Source organism: Acanthochromis polyacanthus, chromosome 1 (assembly GCF_021347895.1).
Source record: "Acanthochromis polyacanthus isolate Apoly-LR-REF ecotype Palm Island chromosome 1, KAUST_Apoly_ChrSc, whole genome shotgun sequence".
Lineage (NCBI taxonomy): Eukaryota > Metazoa > Chordata > Actinopteri > Pomacentridae > Acanthochromis > Acanthochromis polyacanthus.
In genome coordinates this window covers 21,844,674-21,870,573 of record NC_067113.1, presented here as the reverse complement: position 1 = coordinate 21,870,573, position 25,900 = coordinate 21,844,674, and the positions used below count along the sequence as shown (strand labels likewise).

Genomic DNA, 25,900 nt, shown 5'->3' with positions numbered 1-25,900 from the left:
GACATTTACCTGCCTAATTTAAATATTGAGTACCAAGACTATGCAGTGTTGCATATTATTCTGATTTTCTAGGCTAATTATAAATTATATAGTATACAAATTTATATGACTAAATATAAAAGATTAAGACCCTACAATTTTACCTGACTTTTTATATATTGCCGAAATGTATCTGACTAATTCAAATATTAGAGATTAAGAGTATACACTATTATATATTAAGTTTGCCTGACTAACTATTTATTAAATATTGCATGAATTTACCTTACTGATTCAAATATTCAGGATTAAGACCCTGTCGTATTATATATGTATATATATATATATATATATATATATATATAATTCAATTTTACCAGAGTAGTTTTATATTATTAAGATTAAGAATTAAAACCCTACAATATTATATATATTTTTAACTGACCTGACTAATTTAATGTTCTGTATAACACACATCTATCTGACCCTACATTATCATGTTATAGAGTTTTACCTGACCAATTATATATTATACACATTCATTTAGAAACTGTCATATTGTATTTTATTTAAATTTGCCTGACTGCTTCATATATTGAAGATTAAAACCTTTAAAATAGCATATTTTACTTAATTTTACCTTAAAAATGAAATATTATACAAGTTTACCTGACTAATTTAAATATTAAGAATTAAGACCTACAGTATTATATATAACATGCATTTTCCAAAATAATTTTGTTATGTTACACACAAATTGACCTGACTAATTTAAATATTAGAGATTGTTATTCAATTTTACGTGACTGATTATGTATCGTTTATTCAACAAATTTACTCAACTACCCAACATACCCAACAATTAAGAATTGTCATGCTTAAAATGTAAAATTTGTAATCTGTATTTTAGGTTACACAAATTTACTTTACTAACTTAAGTATCCAGGTTAAGAACCTATGTTATTACTTATGCTACTTGGAGGGGCTCTTTCTAAATGCATGTGTTCAGTTACACTGACATCTTTAGCTCCTTTGTCTGTAACATCCTGTTTCCCATAGCGACTGCTCCCAGCATGTGATTGTTTACATCCAGCTGCTTTAAGAAATTGATGAATGCCTTGACAACATGATGCTGAGTGGTAGAAGACAGACGGGAGGTAAAGTGTGTGTACGCATGCATGTGTCTGCCCACCATGACTGCCTCCATAAATGTAAGATAACAGTGGTAAGCTTTAAAACCGTGAGAGACATGGAATGATCATGCATGTTAAATGACCGTCTCCTTTGTTTTGTTTTTTTTGCTTTGGTAGAATTTTTTTTTCATTACTTTAATGAATGGTCTTTTATTATGGATGCTAATATACAAAACTTTCCCAGGCGGAATGTTATAAACAAACTTGAACCTGTGCACTAGGGGACAGACTAGGCAGGATTTCCTCTGATCTGTGGCGCTGCAACATCCAGCCACCATGCTGCACCCTTCAGCACGCACGTACGGAGGACATTATATAATCCACTACAGTCAGTGGGGGAGTCTGTGTGTACACATTCACTGATAGACACACCGACAATACAAGGATGGGGGACCTAATTGGCCTCCTGCCTGGCTTTATCTATCCACCTCTGCTTTAGCTTTCTTTACTTTAAAGTCTATTCTTTATAAATCGGCGCAGCCAGACTGAGGCGGCAGCTTGATTCACAACATTGCACCCTTGCAGTGGTCTCTAATCAGTAATCACATGATTAACCCTACTGGAATTTCCACTCCGCATTTGAACAAGGCAGCCGGTTCTTCTCTGTCTTTATACTTATTCTCAATCATATGTGTCAGTGATTCAGAAAATAAACTTTGCCATGCAGGCACACACACCCACACATATTAAGTCCTTCGCATTGTTGACATGCGGGAGTGAGGGTTCAGCTTAGTGTAGGTTCTGTTATTAATAGCTGCCTACAGACAGGCTGTTTCACTGATTCCTCACGTCACTTAGCTACATGCTTCTCAGCCAATCAGCTGCTGGCCCCCTAGTGAGCATGCTCAGTGTGGCTGTCATCTACAGTGTTGTCATTTGTCCCACGGCCTCCTCTCCTCTCCTCTCCTCTCCTCTCCTCTCCTCTCCTCTCCTCTCCTCTCCTCTCCTCTCCTCTTTTTGACAATCTTATTGGATTCAGGATCAATCCAAACCTAATATCCGCACAATGCTTGTTTGACTGCTTTTGTGAGAGTCCTACGCTGATTTTATTTCTTCCTAATCTTAGTAATTATAATGAAATAACACCAAGGCCACAAAATGAGTTGGTATTGTTCACATTAGTGTTTTCAAAGGTGTTTTCCCTTTTTTGTCCTTTTACTTCCTGCACGTCCTCCTACCTTTTGCCATCTGCTGTAACTTGAATTCTATTAAACAGCAGCTCCCTGGCGTTTTCTTTGAGCTACAGCACAAACCTTTTCAGCTTCTAATTAATTTATCTCTTTCCCTGTGACATCTGACCTGTTCTCATAGAATATATAATGCGGTTAGAGGTGGATGTAATTGCACAAGTGTATAGTGCTATTTTTGCCACCACTTAGGTTCATATCATTGCATAATGGACTTAAGATGCTGGTGTAAGCTGTAGCAATAGTGACTTCATTTTCTTGTTTCAGTTTTTAAAATATCTGAGTCAGGCACACTGTACTGCCCAGACACTGGTGGTTTAACGGTTTACAAAAGTACTGAAATCCTTAACTGTGAAAATGAAACGCACAATCCCGTTCTGCAAATGTATATTAAAATATGCATAATTCCTTATCAAAGCAGGACGAAGGCTTCAAGTGTTTTATTTTCATTTTCATAATAGTTAACTAATGTGTATTGTGCCTCTGGAGACAAATTATTCCCAATAATAGTAAACAAAGGCTGGTGTTAGCACTGATTACTAATTGTGAACATCTATAAATACATGCCATGATGGGATAAAAATATGTGACCAGTGTAAACTGGAGTGTATAGAACAATGAAACACGACTACAACACTGAAACTGTAATTGAATCAGCACAGTTTTCCTCCTGCGCGTTCTGTTATTTCACTCTGCATTCCAGCCAGACAAAAAAAGAGACCTCACTAATCTGGTTCTGTGTAATCTCATAATCTGGACCTGACCGCTGCGTACACATTTCCACACTGAGCTCCACCTGTCAACCAACTGTGGAGAATAGAGTGGATGGCTTGTGGCCCTTCTTCTCTTTGTGTATGAAACCCCAAGCCAATCTCTTTTAACCCAGAAACAGATGAACATGACTAAGAACGAAAGAATAAAGAACATGAATGGTTGGAGAGATAAAGCAATGAGACAATTTTATCCTTCTTAGCAACAGTGAGACAGGAAATGTAAATTTGACCTTACGGTGGTAACAGAGGAAAGGCCACAGTGTTACCGAAATCAAAACGATTAATCCTCCTACATTGGCTCATTTCTGCATTGTCAGCCTCAGTTAAACTTAGAACACTTAGCTTTAAACCTCTGAACTCTGAGCGGTTTCTGGCCGTTTTTCACTGCAATATAAAGTCCTTCACCTGTACGGAAACAACGCAACCACAAGTATTGAGTGCTCAACAGTGTCTGTTGTACGGCATAATACAGTCATAATTCCACAAAAGATAAACAAAGGAAAAGAAGCAAAACTAGAATTTCATAGATTAATAATTCATTTCACAAAATTGAAACTATCTGGAATTAAAATGTGCTTTTTTCCCCAAGTGCTCAGAGATGTTACCCAACACTAGAAAAAAAGGTTCCATAGATATTTCATGACTCAAATTAGCATTTTATTTCCTTACTTGTCTCTGCTCTGTCTAAACACTGCCTGCAGTTCAGCCGAATAGTCTCAGAAGTTCTGTCATGCAACTGTAAGTCACAGCTGACTCAGTCATGGCTTTCAAGCTGCATCAAAGAGTGCCAAGTGTTTTGTTTTTTGCAGAACGTAGTTAGTACAAATGGAATATATTGGCATTTTTTAAATGAGACATGTCGAATGTGGTGATTTTTGGATAAATATCAAAATTTTAAGCTTACATTTGGTTAATTTTCACAGTGGAACAGCACGTGACACATGATTAGTTTACCAGCTGTCAGAAAGTTAAACATCTGACCACTCCTTCTGTTTTTTTTTACAGTTTCTGACTCTGAAATATGGTGTAATTTCATCAATCTTTTAAGGATAGCATGCCTTTCAAATCTGTGAGTGAGTTTTGGTGATCAGAGGGTTTTGTTGTGTTTTATGAATTTTATTAACCTAACCCTCTAACTAAACAACTAGCCTAGCCGTGCTAGACAACCCACGGCAACGAATTTAATTCTCTGCCAGGGTCGACAACAAAAACGACAACAGTCGTTGAGCTCCATTAGCACCGACTCTGAATAATCTTTCTGTTAACATGTCTGTAATATACTTGAGCTTCACCCATTGACTGTATAAATAAGGCTTCACCGAACTCCCACATCCTCTGATTTCCAACGCGCTAGGAGCTCCGTCAGCCTATTCGTTGCGCTGATTGGTTGTATACCTACCCAATTGCTGCAGAGTGATTTGAAAGACAACCTTTTAGCCCGCCTCCCTCCCTGTCGAGAGTTCCTAGACCCTTGTGTCTTCAGACCCTGGGTCTAGCGGCTAGGCTAGAGTTTTGGTGATCAGAGGGTTAAATTTGTCATTAACTGTTGTGTTTTATGAATTTTGTTGTTTGTAGTCATACGCAAATGCTATTTTCTGAAATCATCATGACTGATTCAGCCACTTCACATTCTGCTCATCTTCAGGTTGATGATGTCATTTATTGCTTGTGTGAATCAGTGATAAATTGGGTGTAAAATCCATTTTTGCAGTAGAAAATATTGCACAATGCTTGCAAATGTGCTCCCAGGGTTGTCTTGTCACCACATGCGTCCATGTGCTTGTTCCACGTTGCAATCTGACCTCGAGAATTTTTCTCCCCTCTCACCTTTCCTTTTTTACACACAACCACTGTAAAATATGAAAGAAATTCAGATGCTAACGTGATGTGATATACAACAGTGAATTTTCGTGCCTTTAGCTGCTGATAACACCAATAAAAAAATCTCTAAAGGTATCACTTTGGGATCTAAGTACTTCATTTTATTGTTAATGCTTTACACTTTATCAGGGCTGTGTTCAAACAACAATGCAGGAGTTACATGTAAACCCCTTTGAGTGGAAACATTAGGTGACAGTGTGATAGCTTTCTATTGTATTGCCACCCACATGTTCTGGTCCTTTCTGGCTGCTAGCAGCATCATCTGTCACTGATGATCTGTCAGTGATAAGAGCTGGAGTCGACTGCTCGCCTTGTCACCTGTAGTTTGATTCCAGTTCAGTCTCCCTTCTGTTTCTGTGCTTCTTGCACAAAACCCTGCCGCATTTCCTTCACCATCTGGTCCACCTTTATCCGTGCCCAGTGCCACATGTACGTTTAGACCTGCATAGTGCAATTAAGCCTCCATTTAACTCGTGTCCATCATTTCTGTCACCTGTAAAACCATGTAAAAATATACATTTTATATAAGGTAAACTTTAAGTTAGGGGGAAAATAGATCAAGAAAATTTGAATAAAAGTCACCACGAAAGAACTCATATGTATGTTATATACATGTCAGCACACATATTGTATGTTGTCCACTGCAGTTTTTACAAACAAACAGTATTAAAATCTCTGTATGTTTAGCTCTGGCAGTAGCACACAATTTAACAATAGACATTATATTAAGAAATCACCATCTTTAGTCAAATACCTGTTCTACAAGCATAGCTGTTTTCTCCTTTTTAACTTTATACTCTATATAAGCAAAAATATTCTTTCAGTTTTATTGGAAATGATTTGACAAGGCTTCAGCCGATTCCTCAAGTTCTCCATCAGTACTAATAGGTGATCAGTTGTCAGGTTTAAACCGTATCATGTGTGATGAAGCACGAACCCGACCAGATGGACAGACTTGTTTGCACTCTCATGAAAGAAGGGCCAGGTGATATAGCTGCTGATGTTTGCTGGAAGGTCAGTGGAATTAAAGGTTGTTATTTAACCCTTTGCTTTTGTTTTCATAAGCCATGAGATTCTCATTTCACCTCAGAAAAACAAGCTGACGTTTAGCAGAAATGGGACAAGTGGTAATCTCACTGTACCCAAGAGGAAATCTTCCTGTCTGATTTGTTACGTATGAATCCTTCTGGGTTTTTGTAATTACCGAGGTCTTGTAGTATAAAAGTTTGTCAAGCCTAAAAGATGCATGTTGATTCATGATATTCTCTTTTATTGAAAATTTTCATCCATCAATGTGAATTGCTTTCTTTTTTTGTTTTCATCTGGACAATAACTTCTACATCTCTTTGTAGGTAATAACTGAATGCCCTCCAAACAAGTAAATTGCTTGTCATCTGTTACAAAAAGTCATTTTTTTGTATATCAATAGATTCCAATAGGCAACCCACTTCTTTTTTCAGGGCAGTTTTTTCATTTTATTGTGTGCACTTTCTGGAGCAGCAGTTCCACCCGGGTGAAATTGAAATCGTAAGGACCCAGACTCCCATTATCTGCGGTCGTGACGATGAATAGATGTTGTTAAAATTGCTTTTTTTTTTTTTTTGGAACAAAGTGCTTCTGTCTGTTTTCCTAGTATTAGGAAACGGGGACAGGAGGACGGAGAAAGACTCCAACGCATTTTAGTGCCATTAAGAAGTGCGACTTTCATTCGGAGTGTGAAAGTCTGTTTACCAGGAGAAGTAACACCTGTGAACCTCAAAGTAGTCGCAGATGCTCTGTGTGTGGATGCAGCTCAGTCTTTGTGTCAGCGTGATGCCACCTACTCAGACTACTGCTTTACTCCTTAACACAGGAAACGGCCTGTTATCGATGACCCATATTCCTGCTTCTTACTCTTCCTGCCAGGTGCTGGAGAAATTCATGTCTCGTCTCGTCCAGAACCGTGTGATGGCCCACAAAGACCTACGAACCCTCAGCAAATACCAGCTCATTCTGGCCAGGGATCAGTTCCGCAAGAACCCACCACCGCACATCAAGGCATGGAATCACTGTGTACCTTTGTATTATACTATACTGTGTGCTGTAATTCACTATTTAAATGATATGATGTACGGAGTTAAAGGACAATTTGAAAATAGATCAGTCATTTCTAATATTGTTAATTTAAATAATAAAACAATTGGAGTAATAAGTGCAGTGGTCATCATCGATGATCTTGATATAGCAATGTGTCCCCTGACAGTGGAAAAGGGGAGGCTTGTAGTGAAGAACCTATTGAGAATTATGACTCTTGGCTTTTCAGAGCTTTAAAAAAAATAGTTTTAGCTCTTTTTTTAACTATTAAACTAACAATATAATTTCTTCATGTAATTATTTTCTGCTCGTATTGCTGTAACTTATCAGAGAGTCTTTTACATTTTGTCCCATTCAAAGCTTCAAAAAGATCCAGTGCAACTGATAATAATCAATATAAATCTGACCTCATTAACTAATGGATTTAAAATAGATTTTCTTTGATGCTGATATTTGGATGTTCCTCATAATCAAGGCTGTCCAATGAAGCATCAGTGTTCACATTGTATTAAGTAGGAGTGCATCACATGGCACCATGATTTACCTACTATTATAGGACAATTCTAAATGCATAATTTACATTAATTATATTGATTAAAATGAGAGCGATCAATTAATCTGTTATGAAATGCAGTTGAGGCTGTGTAAAATATGTAATTAAAGCAATTGATGCACTTAATAGTCGCCTTCATTCATTTGGTGCATTTAAACAACAGTTCATTCAAGCTGCTTTACATTTGAGATAAAAGATTAGTAATACAAATATACATGAATAAAAGAAGTATTAAAATCATCTCTAAAATCAAAGCATGTAAAGTGTGTCAGCATAAAACATTGCTTTTTAAAAGCACACCATGAAAAAAAGAAGTGTAAGGAATCATTTTTTTTATTTTTATTTGTTTGATTTCAAAATAAAATGTGATGTTTTTACCTTCATTTGATAGTGACAGTAGATGTACAGACAGGAATCACCGTGGTTATACGTAGTTATGCATGTTTTACCTTTTTGACCCTTATTGCCCCAATATTTTCCAGTTTCATAGAATATTTTAGCCCCATTCTTACCACTGGTCTCACATTGGTCTCTTGCACTCTGCAGGGTGGACAACAAGGAATGCTGGAGGGCGACTTTGCCCTTTGCATCAGCCTGTACCACGGCTACGAGCTGCTCATGCAGATGGGCCTCCGCTCGCTCTTCTTTTACATGCAGGGAATCATGGACGGATCCAGAGGTCAGTCGCCTCACCTCCAGGCTTTCAGTGTGTTTAACCACGGAAAGGCTTTGCTGAGTGAGAGAGCATTTCATCTTCACGCTTGCATGTTGGCATATTGCAGCTTAATTCCCACGGCATGCTTTCATACACCAGATAATCCATCAGTGCCCCTGGGTTTTTGTACACGCAGTAGTATTCTGTGTGAGTTTCTGTTTGATGCGAACGCTCTCCGTGCTTTGTTTGACTCAGAGATGTCCAGGGCCAAGAATGAACTGCAGAGGACGCCCACGTTTATGGATCTTTACCATAAGATGGAAGCAATGTTTGTGAAGCCATCTGCTGGTACATAACCTCTCATTCATACTGCGCAGTTCACATTTCTGAACCTGTTATGTAATTAGATGAAGCACAACAAAATGCCTCTCTTTACAGTGTATTTTAAAATCTAGCAAAGAATGCACCAGTGTCTCTATTTAACTATCATGCTCTGTGATTCATGCTTCTAGATCCAGATGAGCCATTCGTTTACAGTCACCCCAAACTGCAGAAACTGGAGGAGGTTGTGCTGCAACATTTCAGACTGTGGGCTGAGAGCTCAGCTGGCAACAATGGTGATTTACTTAATATAGCAATGCTATGCTGTGACTCATACATGGAATGATTGTCTGAGGTGAAAGCTGAAATATATTATTCTCTTCTCTTCTGACTGCATCCAAGCAAAAGCACCTGACATTATGTTTAAATTGTTTAGCTTTGTTGCTACGATAACATGCAACAGGCAACACTGGAATTTTATCATGTGATGTTTATAGTTTCTATTAAATTTCTAGTAGATTATTCATATGACAGTGTCCACACAATGTTTGAAGTCGACTTGCAAAACTGTTAAACTGAGACAAGCTGTCCTCCTGAGCAAACAAAAGCCGTAAAAGCTTCTAAAGTGCAGCACAATTCCAGCTAATCACTTGATCCGAAGCAAAAACCAAAAAAGGTTTTGCTGTAGATGTGTTTACTCTTGAGTATTAACAGTTCGGAGAGGATCACAGAAAGAAGGAACATTCCGGCATGTGAATTACAATACGGCAAATACTGAAAGAATTCAGCTTATAAGGGAGGAATTAGTAATCTTCTCCGTCTCATTAATGTCCAGGTTCGGGTCCTCAGGAAGTCAGCACACGTGTGATGATCTTTTCGTCGTTTCGGGAGAGTGTGCAGGAGATCGCGGCTATGTTGAATCGACACGCTCCGCTCATCAGGGTCATGACCTTTATGGGCCAAGCTTCAGCTGGGAAGGGGGTCAAAGGCTTCACCCAAAAGGAGCAACTGGAGGTAGAAACTGTTTCCTGTGTTTCGATCAAAAGCAACTGATGTGTTTGGCAAGATTTGAAAACAGTACACTGAGTCAAATTAACATTCAGACAGACGACTTCTGAAAAATCTTTCATGTTGAGTCAGTCAGCATCGATTATACAACAGTGCTGCCCCAAAGGAAGACAGTGTCCAAACCTGCATTGTTAACTGCACAGCCAAAGCATGAAATTTCAACAACCTAGAAAATAACATGAAAAATATTGAAGACTTTCTGATTATTTAATGAAAAATGTATTTTGTTATATTGTTATTACACACTAATTAATTTCCATTTCTAATGACACAATAGGATTCCATATGTCAGTATTAATAACACTTTCTGAAGTATTGTGAGACCTAGCTGGCCCAGTTTTTGGTGGATGATAAAAGGACTGTCAGTAGCAGGAAAGAAGAAATGGGAAAAAGTCATTCAACAAAAAGTCTGACATTTCTTTTATAGTGAGAAAGATTAGGATCATTTGCTGTCCCATCTAACATCTACCCTTTAATTTTTTACTCTCAGTGTTTTTGAGTTTGATTGGCATCATTAAATGTACTATAAAAGTAATGTAGACCTTGTAAAACCAGCCAAAAAGAGCACATCTGTCTGCCAGTGCATTATTTTATGTACTGGTGATTGCTAAATATTGCGGTTTCTCCATGCAAAAATCCTCCATCCTCTAAGCAAATAAGACAGGAATGGATCTTCTGTACAAATTCACATAATATCCTATTTGCACTTCCACACATATAATACACAAAAACAGATCTTCTTCCTTAAAAGATCGTGGAAAAGGCCCTTTCATTTTGCAGGTTTATGTCTATATCCACAAGTTTTACTTTCCTCTTGTCTTGCAGGTGGTTCACAGGTTCAGACAGGGCGGCTTCAACACATTAGTATCGACTTGTGTGGGGGAGGAGGGCCTGGATATCGGAGAGGTGGACCTCATTGTTTGCTTCGATGCACAGAAGAATCCCATCCGCCTGGTGCAGCGAATGGGACGTACCGGACGTAAGCGGCAGGGACGCATCGTGGTCATCCTGGCTGAGGGACGGGAGGAAAGGGTGGGTGTTCTTCACCAACATCTATCTATGTCTAACGCTTATCTATTCAAAATAAAACCCCACACTGATTCACAAACGTAACAATGCTGTCATTTTAACCTTCATTTTCCCTCCAGACCTACAATCAGAGCCAGAGCAACAAGCGCAGTGTGTACAAGTCCATCACTGGGAACAAAAGCGGCTTCCACATGTACCCCAACAGCCCCCGCATGCTGCCTGACGGGGTGAACCCCAAAGTCCACAAAATGCACATTACTTGTGGCCAGTTTGATCACCGGGAGAGCAGCAGGCGATCCGTCAGGGGTCGACGGTCCCACTCTGAGGGACGGGCCTCGCTCATCCACCCTCAGAACCTGAGTAAGTGACAAAGCAGCAGCAGATTGTTTTGAAATTCCTCTTTCAAGAATGTGAAAATGGGTTTCTGAGTTTGTTTTTTTGTGTTTGTGTGTGTGTGTTTTTCTGGCTGTAGTTGAACTGCAGAGTGCAACGTCCGATGGGTTTCTGAGCAGCGCAGAATATTCCCTGTGGGCGTCCACCATGAAGCTGGAGGAACACGAAGCTCATCCAACCCTGAGGCAGTCGCACTTCATGTCCATACCCAGTGCCCCGCCGCCTCAGGTTTCTTTTTCCGTCTGTTTCTCTCTTTCTCATGCAGATCTGAACAGCATAAGGTCAGAGCAGACATCCGTGCTGTTAAACGCACACGGAGCAGATCATATCCATTATCTATATTTCACAAAGACACTGTGTTCATGAAAACACACAAAACTTAAACGGATGTTCTGAGACAGAGAGCTGAAAGTGCTGTCAGTCATGCATCATCGTCTGAAATGTTTATTTAAACTGTGATGTCGTTTCACGGCACCAGTGTTTTCAAATTAAAAGGAAGAAACACACCATAATTGGAAATCATAATAATGAGGATATTTCACATGGAACTCTATGGATCTGAGACTGTTGCAGCTTGATGTTAGCTCCACTTTTCAGGTGGAAAAACCTCCGACCCACGGTTGGAAAGTTATGCATGGAAAAGCCATCATTTGTAACCAGCTTTGAATATAATATTACTATTTATACTAAAGCTTTTGTGTGTGTGTGTGTGTGTGTGTGTGTGTGTGTGTGTGTGTGTGTGTGTGTGTGTGTGTGTGTGTGTGTGTGTGTGTGTGTGTGTGTGTGTGTGTGTGTGTGTGTGTGTGTTTTTTAAATGAAAGGAGGAAATTTCCGAAGGCAGACCACTGGCCAGGGAGCTGTCTTTGTGGGAATGGAGACACTGGCAGCACAAAGCGCTTCCCTCCCATGTTGTGCATCATTCCCTCCGCTGCAACCACTTTATTAAGGTGATGGAGCTCATAGACGGCATGAAAGAGGAAAATGAGGTGAGAAGGGCAACGACTACGTAATCCTTGATCATTTTTGGGTTGTGTTGATACTGGGGCATTAAGCAATTAGCAACTATTATGTGGCACGAGTGTGTAGCGGGAAATACGATGAAAATAAACGAGTCTTAAATGCGTCGACAGCGAGATAAATCAGAAGAGTAACTAGAAGTAAAATTACTAGTGATGGAAGAGTGCTATTCTATTAGATAATGGCATCTAGCCTAAATCCTGCAGAGTTTCCTAAAAGAAAGACAGTTTTGTGCATTTACTCGAGGGAAAATCGAACTTTATAAACTAGGCCGGAAGGAGTCAGCTGAGTTGCATGTGAACATACAATTGAGGTTTGTGTTGAGTTACAAAATTCGCCGTTTTGACCGGAAAGGCAGATGCATTGGCAGGCACTGTGACATAATTGTGGCTTTAGTTAGTTTATAAAAACAACAAATAAATCATTTATATTCACAATTGTGTTTCTAGGCTGTTACTCCTCTTTTTTTCCTCATGACATGAATTCAACATAAAGTGCATGAAATATCAGATTCTTCTTTAGAAGCAGCACCAGAAACACCACGTGTACCATATTAACCTTTTTAAGCTTTATGTTCGCATGAATCTGAATTTGTGACTGGCATTTGTCATTGTTTTTACAGAAAGGTGAACAAATTTTCTTTTCCTTGGATACAAAGCTGGTAGAAAAACAAAGTGGGATGTTTACAGCTTCAACTTCTTCCTGCTCGTAATTCAGCCGCTGACCCAGCAGCAGCAGCAGCAGCTCGGTTCATGAACTCAGCCGATATGACAGCAGCCTTGTTGTTGTTTTTTTAGGCTGAATTGATGAGTTCTATCAGCGAAGTCATCAGATCTCCTTGAAGTAGACGTACAACAGTTGTGGTTTTGTCAAATCTTTGCAGCATCTCAAGCAGGAAGGATTTACCAGACTCAAAAACCAAACTGTCTTGCTTTAGCACGATTATATCATCATTATGAGACCGGTAATATAACCACACTCTTCTTACATTACTCTCTTTCTGACCCTGTTTGCATTAAGCCCAAACCATCCCATTACACGCCTTATCACCAGATATCTGCTTTTCAAAATTACGGGGCCTTCTCCTCTCCTCGTCTGCTCTTTCACAAGATTGTGCCATCGATAAGACGCCTGAATTTGTTCAAATCCCTGAAATTGGGTCAGAGATTATGGTAAAACTGACTATTGGCTGAAATAACAAGTAGGCTTTTATTACCTGTTATTTTTTCCTGCTGTAGGTCTTGGAAATGCTCCGGAAGGAGAAAATTAACCCACCTGTGTAAACAAAACAGGATTACAGAGTGAAATGGCAGCTAATGTCTGACATGGATGAATTAAGGTCGTGAAACAACCTTGGAACAGAATAGCTCATATTCACACATTTAACTATGTTCGAATATGACAAAACATTATATAGTCTCCAGACGTTAACAATGTATGCTCAAACAGCCAAGTCTGACACTCACTTTCTTATCTTCTACAGGTTTTCAGGGGAAATCTGTTGCTAAATGAAAAGGGGATTTTTACAGCTTTTTTTTTTATTGCTGAAACTTGCTGTCTGCTGCAGCCAAAACCGACACTTTTGGAGTCATGAGTGTGAACCAAAAGGGCCAGGCAGCAAAACAATCATCTGAAATTCTCTAAACTCATAAAAATCTATAAAACTGAGGGGAGGTGCTTTTAAATTGTCGCATTGATGGATCTCCACCAAGGTTACATAACTACCAATCTGTAACCTTAATTGTGGTAAATGTATAAATGGTTTCAAGTTAAGCATAAATAAACTTGTTTCCAGTCATGTAAATACTGAAGTTTGAGGGAAGTAGTCAAAATTATGTAAAAAGCAAATGCCCAAATCTAATAGTGTCATTGAATTTGATTTTAAAAAAATCCTTCAAGGAAATGGAGCAATACCAAAGACTGTTTTGCCATTTGTGAAATTAAATTAGATTCAGTCTTCAGTGTGTCAGATGCAGTGTTTGGGATGGAACAGAGTCTCCTAGAAAGAGGTAATTAGGCTAGAAATTATACTGCAGCATTTCCAGATTTTTTTCCTTTTAGATTTCGTAAAATCTGATTTATTTCACGCAAGCAATCAAGCCACAAACATGTTTTTCCCTGAAAACACTGCTGTAGTCCAAATGTGTTTGAAAGGATATTTGTCTACCCAGTGTCTTGTTCTGATTTAATTTGACAAATACACGGCCCTAGTGAAGAGTTTAACAATTTTTTTTATAAAGTGTGAACTCTCCACTTCAGTGCTGATGAACTATAATTGATTTCAGCACACACACAGACCTGTACTGTGCTTTCAAGCATTCGCTCCCTCAGCTGTGCTCCTCTTTTGCCAGTGAGGGATAACGTTAGCCGTGGCTTACTCTGTTGGCCTGAATCTGCAGAGGGCCCTTCTGACACTTTTCCTTTTTGTTCAAAACAAGCAAAAAAATATCCTAAATCAAAATCCAAACGTTATTTTTCTTCAAACCCTTCCCACCTTCCTTCTCCTCCCAAATAGCCCTGAAGCCATTATAGTCATTTAAGGCCCTTTTCTGCCGACCCGTTCTGTGTTTTTCTAAGCGCTGCTTCTGTCTCTTTGTGAAGAGGAGACCCATGGCAGGCAGGCAGGCAGGCAGGCAAGGCAGGCCTCCCTCCTCTCCTGTGATTATGTAACAGTTCAGAGAACTGTTACATAAAGCCAGGAAGCTGGAAGTAGGTCAGGCTGTGATGACCTAGAATCTCAGTCATTAGGCTATACATCTCCATCCTATGTGTGCAGAATACTGGACTAAAGCAACAACACACCAATAATGATGCAGAAAATATTAAAAGATGACAAATTTTAAACAGAAGATGTGTGTACAATCGTTAATTTATTGTGCTAGGGTTTTTTTTAAGTGCATGACAGTGCCGGTATCTGACACTGTGACATTGATTTATTGCCTTTCTGCAACATTTAACACACTATTTCACAATATTGTAAACAAAGACGAAGGCATTGAGTTAATTTTCACACATTTATTGGGGCCGCTTGTAAAACAATTTGTGTAGCTTTGCATTCCTGGGACTTTCCAGCTAAGGAGTTGTGTCTTGGCCGTTCTTGCTTATTGTTGACATCTGAACGTGTTGCAGCTTGACATTGTTGCATGCCTCGTTCCACTGCGTGACTCTAGAAGCAGCATCCAAAGGCTCACGCTCTGCCTTTGAATCATCCTTTTCTTTTATATTTCCTCAGATTTATTGAAGTCCCAGTTGTCATGTTAGGACGAAATAAACTGAAACGTCTGCGCAAATCCTTGTTGTTTGCAGCCCGTAGCTTCAGCTGTTATTGTTTTGTAGCAGTCTCATAGCAGCTAAATCTCCTTTAATCCTCATTTGACTCATATGCCTCTTTTATTTGCAGTTTGCAAATGCCTGCCAATTGTAGGAGTTACATTTGAATGAGGGCAAGTTGTGTTGTCAGTCGACCAGCGTTCACCAGTCTGACAACAGATGCACTCCGGGGCTTCTTCTCCTAAGCTGTGTGCATGTTTGGAAACAAAGTAATGAAGACTCATTAATGATGCATTCTTTGTGTGTGCTCATGAGCATCAGCTTCCTACGATCGTTGCAGTGCAGCTGGATAATCAGCAGAGAGAAGTTTCCACTTTGCTGCTTCCTTTATCCTTAAGTGTGAAACAGCATGAACTGTCTGACCCTTCCAGCGTCGTCGTGCTCTCAGCATCAAGGTTATTTCGTCCGCTGACATCTCTAGATCTCGGAGACTTAGTCTGATCGTTAATTAATTGTGCATCAGGGGGTTGAGGTTAATCCTGTGTGAATCCAGTTCTATTCATTATTTTTCAGCAGCAAGGTGCGTTGTTAAGGTTGTCGAAACCTATTAGGAAATGCACTATTTTTCCACATTTAAGGGAGGATCATGGTATTACTTTACCCCCGTGTCCAGTGTGACTAAATTCTTGAATGTCTGAAAGCCTCTGCTCCATTGTTTTTATTAAGAGTGACCTGTTGACACAATGTGCTGCAGCTTTGGTCTTTTTCAACGACGGATGACCCAGAAAAACAGAAAACCTCATTCAGTTCTCAGATTTATCATAATGAGCCATGAGTTATGATTTATGTTGTAATGTATGCATTTTCTATTGGATTAATGCACCTTTTTTCAGCATACGACTTCTTCTCATGCTAGCCAAATGACAACTCAGGAGCTGAAAGTGAAAACACTGCAGAAGCACCAAAAACTGCAATTCCTACCTCAAACCACTTGAGGTCGGCTCCAAATGCAAATCGATCCCCATAGACCCCCATGTTAATATTCTCAACTTTCCTGCCAAAATAGACATGTTTACAGTCTGTTTCAAAATGGTTTTGGTCTATATAGCTAAATTCCATGTTCCTGACAACTATACTGGGTGTGGATGTTATGTAACTTCCATCCATCCATTAACTATACACCTCATTAGGGTCGTGGAGGCCTATTCCAGCTCACTTAGAGTGAAGGAAGGGAACACCATGGACAGGTCCTCCAGTCTATCATAGGGCTACACGGAGACAAAGAGTCACACTCAGTCACACCTACGGACAATTTAGAGTTACCAGTTAACCTCAGCATGTTTTTTAATTTTTGCTGTGGAAGGAAGCTAGAGTGCATGCACAGGGAGAACATGCAAACTCATGCAGCCCTATTATATGATTTAGCCATTTAAATTGTGTTAAGGCTTTAAATCATGCATTCCTAAGGGTGTGACCACTTTGAGTGATAGGAGTGTCAGTTTAGGACAGTAAATGGCTCATTTGCGTGACCCACCTCAACCCCATCATGTTTCTCATTTTTGGATTAACAGTGTTTTGTAGAATTCGGCCATGATGACTTTGGCCTGACCTAAGGTTTCACCACACCACAGTGAAACATTAAGGTGACGTCATGGATGACTTGTCCACCTATATGCACTTACTGATTCAAGCTTACTGTCATGTTCACTGGTAAGTTAGTCTGACTAGCTGCACATCCAATCGTTTCAGTCGATTTTGTCCTTTCCTGCTGCTATCTGTATGTCAGCGGTTTCTTCACGACTGGAAAAACAACAACCTCCAAGCAGCAGACTAACGCACTGAAAATGTTTTGCAGAGGATTTGGGTCATGCAGAAAGGCGACCCTACTTCTTTTTGCAGTGGATTGTCCTTTTTATCCACAATGCTTGCAAATTTTCCACTACAACAATTCTAGCCATCACGATTTTGAGTGAACACCGAAGCTGCATCCTTTGTTTAGCTCCACCTATTGCAATTGTGATCGCTTTAACGAAACACAAACAAGACAAAGCATTTTCCCCAACAGCAGAATAATAGTGTAGTGCAGCCAGACTTTTACGTACTACAGAATGAGCTAACTACGTGAGATTACTGGGAAATTAACTGAGCTATCATTTACTCAAATTTGTCAAAATCTCTGCTGTGAGAAAAAGTCTTTTCAGTGACATTTAATAATAAATTTCAAATCTACTTCGGTTCGCCTTGATTTCTACACTGTGACCTATAACCATCCAGTCTACTCTCTCTACATTCATGTTGTCATAATAACATTTGAGCATTGCAGAATCAATATGGTGGCAGACCACTGGTACAGGAACTAGGGGAGTTACAAGTAGCAAAACTATGTCCAGCGGCGTGTGTTCTTTCCCTTTTCAAAATATATCTGTTAAATAACTTGGTTTTTCTTCAGATTTGATTGTAGCATGAGCTGGTGTCACTGATGACGCTAACACAGCCTTGGCAGCCGATTTAAAAGCTACTCTTTTCAGTTTGAAGCCTCACCTGTGAAAAGTATTTGGCCCTCAGTGATAACCGCAAAGTGCTGAAAGGTTAATTACAGTTTGACGCCTGCAAGGTTGTTTGTCTAGCTGAAGGATTAATGCAGTCCAAGGTGTTAAGTAACACAAATAATAAGTCATCATAGTCTAAGACTATGAATCTGTTTGGTTTCGCTTCGTAATCTGGAAACTTGCTGATCAAGAATCTAGGCGATGAGTTATTAACCCACAAATAAACTGATACCGTTCCTTTTGTAGCCATTTGTAACCGAATAAGTTTCAGATGGATTCCTATAAAATTTTGACATTCAAGGTTCCCAAAGAACGGATCTTAGTTGTTGTTAGCCTGACTTCTCCTTTGGTACCACCATTGGGTTGGCATTTGGTTTTTAATAAAATACATCATTAATTACTTGATGTCATTTGTTTTAAAGAGATCCATGGTCACAAGAAGATGAATAATGATGACTATTTTTCCCCTGTAGCATCATCAGCAGACCAAAAGAAATACCTTGACATCTATAAAAGGATTTGGTGCAAACATTCATCATACCTCTAATGGCCATTGTTGTCCCCTGATTTTCATTTAAAACCACCATGTTTGTTGATATTTTTCGCTTTTAGTTAAATACCCAAAATTAGTGGGTGGATCACAAACACTCGAGTTTCCATCAGTGATGTTAATTATATCGCATATTACCTTCAGTCTATTTAAGACATTTTGGCTGTTATGTTCTTAAAACTTAAGAACATAACCATGTCTGTCTGTCTAGAAAACTCGAGACAGACAAATAAATAAAAGCAGAATCATCTTTTAAAAATTATACAAGTCAAATCTTGTTCAACTGAAATATGATGTAATTTATTCCACAGTTTTTGTGTCATGACAGCAAATTCACTAAAAACTCCAGACTTAGGAGCTGTAAGCATATGCACTTGTAAGTATGGGCTTTGTAGGTCAGAGATACAGCTCAGATTCAATCCATTTGATGCTGTAATGTGAAGTAATTGGGGTAATGGGTTCTCTTCTTGTATTTCACAGCTTTGCAGTTTTGCTCAGAGCTGATTATAGACAGTTGAATATACAGACAAGATGCAATTAAAGCATGCTCAACATTCACCAGGTCATTTTAGAGATACATCTGACATTTCTTCCTGTGTATGGACAAGAGCCATTATATTTCTCTCAATTCACTGTCTGCTTTAGACACCTATTCCCTCCTCCTCTTGGTTCATTGAGCATCGTCCTCGTGCTGGTCACAGGTTCGATGGCACCCTGTCGACCCAAGCAGGATACCACTTCAGATGAATCATTTCCAGGACATATGGTTTGCCCAGATGACAGGTGCTAGATGATTACAATGTGAGTGTGTGCCTGACATAGCAAGGCAGAAATGGTGAAGAGCTGTTTTCATTTGGAGAAAATGTATGCTTTTATTGTCCTCCAAAACCACTGTCCTGGAGAGAGAAAAAAAAATAAGTGACTCTCTTTCTCACTGTTTCATAAAAACAGATAAATGGAAAACGTTACATCAGGCTTCTGTATGCCCATGTGTGGCTGCAATGTGACATTTCTCTTCGTGGGATACTTCCTGATTAGATTACTGTATGAACATGAGCAGACAAGTTGTTTGATTGGCGAGATGGCTGCCCTGAATGCCGTATCTCTGGTTTGGCAAGTGTAAAGTTTAATTGCAGCTCTCCATCCTCGTTTCTCCTGCAAAGGGATCTTTTCTTATACAACTCTGTTTTGTGTTCAGGGGGAATGTCGTTATGAAAAGGAGCTTCTTCCTTACCTCCACAAAGGCGACACTGTGAAGAGCAGACAGAAGAAACCAAAGGCCGCTAAGATTTGCACAAAAACGACCAACAATAAATCGAAACCATCTCACTCATCTTGGTCTGAACTGGAATATATTGATGAGGAAACGGATGCACCAGCAGCAGGGTTATTTTCCACGTTGGCCTTGATGAAACAAAGGCTACCTGTTAATCATATCACTGAGGTACCTGATGATGGCATTAAAGATCCCTCAAGACCCGATGGAATTTGTTCTCCATCAAACAGTCCAGTTGCTGATATCCACCATGACTGTATCATTGCCAATGAGGATGTCGTGGAAGATGAGCGTCCTCTAAATTTAGACAGTATTTCCAAGCTGGTTGCTAAAAATGATGAAGATGTTGAACTTCAGGCAATGTTCTACCTTCCCAAATGGGATTCATCACCACGGTGCTGCTCTGACAAACTCCTCCCAGCGAGAGATGAGAGTCTTAAGGTCATCCTGGCCAACGTGGCCGAACTGCTGTCACGATCTCCTCCATCAATGACTGACGTTTTAGAGGCCGCTCTGTCACTACCTCCCTCTCCTCAACCGCCCCGTCAGCCATTCGTAGTCAGCTTTAGCTTGGATGTGGATGACGACGACGACGACAATGAGATGATGATGAGAGATGCTGACAATGCAACCCCCAGGCCAGAGTCAGAGGGTAGTAAACTCTCTTCCAACTGGCCCGGTCAGAAGGAGGAACCTGTCAGTATTGCAGCCGACAGTCCGACTTGGGATGAGGTTTTTGGAGATGAAGAAGCAAACGACAATAATGATGTGAAGGAAGACAACAAGGTGACAGATGACATGTGTTATGACTTCACAGAGAAGCAGGTTGATGTGGAAGCTGGAGAAAACAAGGAAATGACTGAGAACAGATTGGATGATGTGAGGGATGCGGAAATGCCACGTTTGACCGATGGCGTGAAAGACGATGGCGCCTCTCGGTGCAGCTCCCATATGGATGAGAGCATAGATTTGTTTGAGGATGATGAAGCCTTTCTGCAGATGACCATTCCAGATATCCCCACTCCAAGGACAAACCCCCGTGCTGATGACGTTCTTAAGAGCACAGAAAAGATGTCTAAAACTGTGCACATGAACACCCCAACAAATCAGGAATTATCATGCACAAAGCACATGTCTCCTACTTCGAATGCCAAGCTGAGAACTCATGACACGAACACCCGCAACACTACGAAACTTAACAGACCAACACCAGCACAAGCTAAACATGCAACAGATGATTCAATGACAGCAGTTAAACAGGATATTAAATCTCCTACAATGCAAGAAAATGTTGAGCCATTTGGCAGCGTACACAACTTCTTTTCTGTCAACTTTGACCTCGGCTATTCACTGGAAGACTCCGAGGATGAAAAGGAAGAAGAAGTCACTCCTGCCCTGCGTATGCCGGCATCTCCACAGCCTAAAAAGCAGACTGACACCACTGTTGGCTTCCCGGCTGCTTCTACCTCTTCTACCCCGTATAATGGCTTCACTAGACAGAGAATATCTGAAGTATGCAGTGAATCAACGCCACAAATGCTATCCGAGCACAGGGCGTCTAACAGTGGTGCACTCCCATCTCCAATCACAACACTGGGAGCAAGGCGAACGCTCATACCTGCTGTCAGCAGGCCTTCGTTGTCCAACTTAAAACGTAGACAACCAGAAGGTGGCGGTCCTGTGACAGTACAGCGACCAAGTGAGGAATCTCCTCATCCAGGTTTGTTTAATCTCCAAAAAATATGATTTCAAAATTTGAAATTTCACTTTGTTTTTCCCCGATCTGCTGTCAAGATGCATGCATGTTGGTCTCCTCTTCTGTCTCAGTAGATCACAACAGTGACAGTGAAGATGAGGTTGTGCTTCATAAAAGAAGACATCTGAACAAGTTCAATCCCTTGTCGTCCCCAGAAGTGGTAAGGCTTGTATATACTGGTGCTGCAATTGATGATTATTTTTGATTTCATTCATCTTTAAAATGGCACTGAAAAAAAAAAGCTCTTTTCATAGGTCTAAAGTGTCTAAAACAGTCCAAAACATGAACATGCTCAATTTGTTTAATTCGAGAAGCCGGAAACTGATGTTTTTTTCACCATTTTTTCATTAATCATTTTCTATAAACATTCCCAAACAGAATGGACAACAGCAAGCAGACAGCGAAGTGATGTTCACAGACTTATACAAAAAGTGTGCTGGATTAAAGTCACATATGCCATCTTTAATGAATAATACATGTTGTATATACATTACAAACACTAAATGAATAAATATATCATTTTAAAACAAGAAACCCCCCCAAAATAAACAGACAAGACTGGCGCTATCTGATTCAGACAGACCGGTCTGCCTTTGTCCGTCATTTCCAAGGTGCCTGCAGTTGTCATGACAACCAGCTTTTAATCAGTGAAGATGCATTTGTAGCTCCTCAGATGTCGTGGCAAAATACATCTTGGTTTGCAAAAAAGTTGTATAGCACACAATGACAAACTTAGCACTGTTTACAGGTATTGTGTAGAGATGCTGGACTCACTGACATTCTAATCTTTTGCCTCCGCTAGTCCAAAGTCACCAGTGATGTGGATTCCCCAGTGGTGGTGAAAAGAAAAGCTACTACTGTACTCAATACTGTAAGATTTCCCTCATGAACACTAATACAAACAACATGGCTCAATCTAAATAACACACTTGATATGATTTAAATACCTGCAGTCCTTGCATTACTTCAAAGTAGTTTCTGCAACTGCTCATTTTCCAATAACATGTAGCAGCGTTGTTCTCTCCGTTCCAGTCTGATGAGACAGAGCGTGCAGCTGTTTCCGATGACGACTTCCAGAACCAGTCCGTATTCACACGCAGAACCACGCCAAAGGGAGCTCAGAGGCAACCAGTCAAACAGACCAAAGCTAAGGTCTGTACGGCAGCAGATGGTCATGCAGGGTGCTGTGATCTGAATCTCAGTTATGTCATTTATTTCCATATTCTCATGTCACTACACGTAACGGCACATACGCAGGTAAAACATGGTTCTGGCTGATGTTTGAGAGTTGTACATGCAAAACTTTAATTTACTTGATATAATTTGAGGGTCTGGATGCATCAATCTAAACTCTATTTCTCGATATTTGAGCTTTAAACCTGCAATAAATGTGTTTTTGGGGGGAGTCAATTGGGAATTGGGGGTAAAAAGCTATGCTAATGTGTCACTCTCACTGTATTTACTCTCTTTTTGTCTTAGTTTGTCATCTCTACTAATTCCTAAGGCAAATATTGCTAAAAGCTCTACTGTTCTCACCAGTTTGCAGATACAAAATGATGACTTTTTGACCTTTTACGTGAAAACGGCTGCCTGCTGTGGTCAAAACCGATAACGTCAGATTAGAAAAAGTAGTAAGAGTTTCATTAGGAGCTGAAACTGACAATAAAGCTCTAAAAACTTTTGCTGGTAACTGTAGCTTTTCAGATGGTCCCATTGTTTTCACGTTGTCACTTGATAAATTGTTCTCATCAAAAATGTCAGTTTTTGCTGCAAAAAGTAGCAACTGCTGTTTTTCTCCTTTAAAATACTCACAACATCTTTTTAGACTAGTTAAACTTTTCTCCAAATACCCCTTACTCCTTTCTCCTTTTATAAAAATGTCAGTTCATTAAATATCTGTCAGTCGCGCAGGCATCTTCGGCATTTATCAAGCCTGACATTTTCCACCGTTCCTTTGCCAGCACACCATATACCGAAAAGGGCGTCAGTTCCTGGATGAGGAAGCGCAGCTGTCGGAGGATGAGGAGGGGGCAGACGTTTCATCAGATGAAGAAGACGGAGAGGAACAGAATCAGTCTCTGGACGGCTTTGTGGTCGACAACACGCACGCCTCGCAGGGACTTAATGGTAATGCGCAATTGCTTTTCAGAGAAATGTGGTTTTACTCTGTTTCTGCTGAGTTTTCCAGCATCGCAGGAGGCCGCCTGAGTTGTGCCGTGACATTTACACTCTGTCTTCCTGTCTGGTCTCCTCTGCATCAGACTCAGAGATGCAGGCGCTTTACATGAAATCAGTGAGAAGCCCTGCTATCCAGGGCAAATTCAAAATGTCCTACAGAAACCAGCACAACATGGATATCTTTTCCCAGGTATACTAAATATTTTCTCCTCTATGTAAATTAAACTCAACTTTGGAGGCAACAAAATACCAAATGTGACTTGATTCCATGTTCTTTTTGAATCAGGTGCCTGAGATGGATGAGACATATGCAGAAGACAGCTTTGTGGTGGGCAGCGACGTGGAGGAGCTGGACAGCAGCGAGGAAGAGGAGGAAGACGTTGAACTAATGCCTGAGGCCTCGTACGTGGACGGGAGAAGGCAATACGCCACCAGACGCCGTGTTTTCTTGCACAAAGCCAGAGCGAGAGCCGGAGCCAACTCTCCACCCGAGAAGAAAGGTGGAACGAAAACCAAACGCACCCGGGTCTTACGCATTAACGATTCTAGTGAGGATGAAACGGAAGAAGTTGGGAAAGAGAAGAAGAGTCTCCCAACGGGAGGAGGTGTTGTTCCCAGTTCCTCTGCCTCTGCAGCTATTGCATCCAAGGTCTCATTGTTGAGCAAAGCACAGAGAAGCTCAGTCAGTGAAGAACAGAAAAATGAAAGGTGAGGACATCTTTAGAAGGTTGCACACATGTAGAAACACTTAGCAACCACTTCAGCATTGTTTTCTCATCTCTTTGTCCCCTGCAGGTGTCGCCAGAGGTTAGAAAATCAACATCTCCTCTCAGATGAGCTCGACTTTATGGAGCCACAGTCAAAGAAACAACCTCAGGTACAAACAAACACACAGACACTCAATGCAAGACACAGTATGTAATGTTATTTAACCCTTGTGTTGTCCTGCGGGTCAAATTGACCCGTTTTAACGTTTGAAAATGTGGAAAAAAAATATATTTTCACAGTGAAACTTCTTAAAGGAAATATCAGAAGTTTTACTGCTATAATTACTGTAATAATTTTAAATATTTTTAGGATTTTTTTGGAAGATCTTTACTCATTTTTTGAAAATCTTTACAAGAATTTTCTTGGCAAATCTGGGGGATTTTTACATTTTTTTTAAATAAAAGTTTTAAGGAAAGCTCCAGGAATTATTGGAATTTTCTTCCTGAAGGTTTTGCAAATTTTCAGAAATTTGGGGAATTTTTCATTGAATTTTTTTAGACAAAGAAACAATTTTTTTGGTGCCTGCAAATGAAGGCAACAGGAGGGTTAACCAGGCCGGCAAATTTAAAGTCACTACATTGAGGTTTTGTTTTTCAGACACTCCCTGCTGCTTCTTCACCTCCCCAAAAGTCCACTGTGCAGGATTTATCAGTCACCGAGCCTCCTGCTTCTTCCGGGTCCGTTAGCATTCTGGTGGACAGCAGCTGCATCAGTAGCGGAGTGGACCTGATAACCAGCCTGCGACAGCGACACGCAGCCACCGTCCACGTCTGCTCGCTGGACGGCGGCTACTTCATTGTCAGCAACCGCATGGCTGTGGAGAGGCACAGCCAATCAGATTTGGCCGCCACGCAGAACCGGAAGGAACTGGTCAAAAGAGTGAACAGACTGCAGGGGCTGTTTGAACGCGTGTGCCTGATAGTGGAGAAGGACCGAATCAAGAAAGGTAAGATGTTAAAATTTTGATCTGGATCACAAAATCACTGAGAAATACTCAAAAATGATAATTGATTGTTGATCATTTAGAAATAATGACGTTTGATTGACTGTGTTAACTTCCAGGTGAGGCGTCACATCCATTTCAGCAAACGCGTTTCTACGACACCACTTTGGCAGCACTGGTTCGTGCGGGCGTTCGCCTGCTGTGGAGCGACGGTGCTGAGGAGAGCGCAGGCCTGCTGGCCGACCTGGCACGACTGGAGCAACGGAAAGGTCAGGGCATCGGCGTACCGCTGGAGGTCAAAGGGCAGCACCGAGAGGAGATCCTGCAGGTGTATCTGAGCATGCCTTCAGTCAGCTACGTCCACGCCCTCAACATGACCAATAACTTTGGGTCAGTCGCCGAACTAATCCACAGGTAAGCTATTTCAGTATAATGTAGCAAGACAAGAATACTTTCCCTCTCTTCAGTATAACATCTCCTCTTGTGTT

At 40.4% G+C, this 25,900-nt stretch overlaps 1 protein-coding gene across 2 annotated transcripts in view; it reads left to right on the top strand.

Moving 5' to 3' along the window:
• Window positions 1-25,900, top strand: part of fancm (FA complementation group M) — a 44,383-nt gene that overhangs the window by 17,522 nt on the left and 961 nt on the right. The window contains exons 5-23 of one of the 2 annotated variants that reach the window (XM_022196838.2): window positions 6,919-7,050; window positions 8,186-8,318; window positions 8,550-8,642; window positions 8,807-8,911; window positions 9,451-9,629; window positions 10,509-10,715; window positions 10,832-11,072; window positions 11,185-11,333; window positions 11,927-12,091; window positions 19,690-21,487; window positions 21,598-21,683; window positions 22,326-22,394; window positions 22,556-22,675; window positions 23,485-23,650; window positions 23,785-23,891; window positions 23,988-24,409; window positions 24,497-24,578; window positions 25,067-25,415; window positions 25,532-25,826. In XM_022196838.2, the coding sequence (XP_022052530.2) occupies window positions 6,919-7,050; window positions 8,186-8,318; window positions 8,550-8,642; window positions 8,807-8,911; window positions 9,451-9,629; window positions 10,509-10,715; window positions 10,832-11,072; window positions 11,185-11,333; window positions 11,927-12,091; window positions 19,690-21,487; window positions 21,598-21,683; window positions 22,326-22,394; window positions 22,556-22,675; window positions 23,485-23,650; window positions 23,785-23,891; window positions 23,988-24,409; window positions 24,497-24,578; window positions 25,067-25,415; window positions 25,532-25,826 (4,898 nt within the window). Of the gene's footprint in view, window positions 1-6,918; window positions 7,051-8,185; window positions 8,319-8,549; window positions 8,643-8,806; window positions 8,912-9,450; window positions 9,630-10,508; window positions 10,716-10,831; window positions 11,073-11,184; window positions 11,334-11,926; window positions 12,092-19,689; window positions 21,488-21,594; window positions 21,684-22,325; window positions 22,395-22,555; window positions 22,676-23,484; window positions 23,651-23,784; window positions 23,892-23,987; window positions 24,410-24,496; window positions 24,579-25,066; window positions 25,416-25,531; window positions 25,827-25,900 lie in introns of both variants that reach the window. The other variant, XM_051954888.1, reaches the window with a different exon arrangement.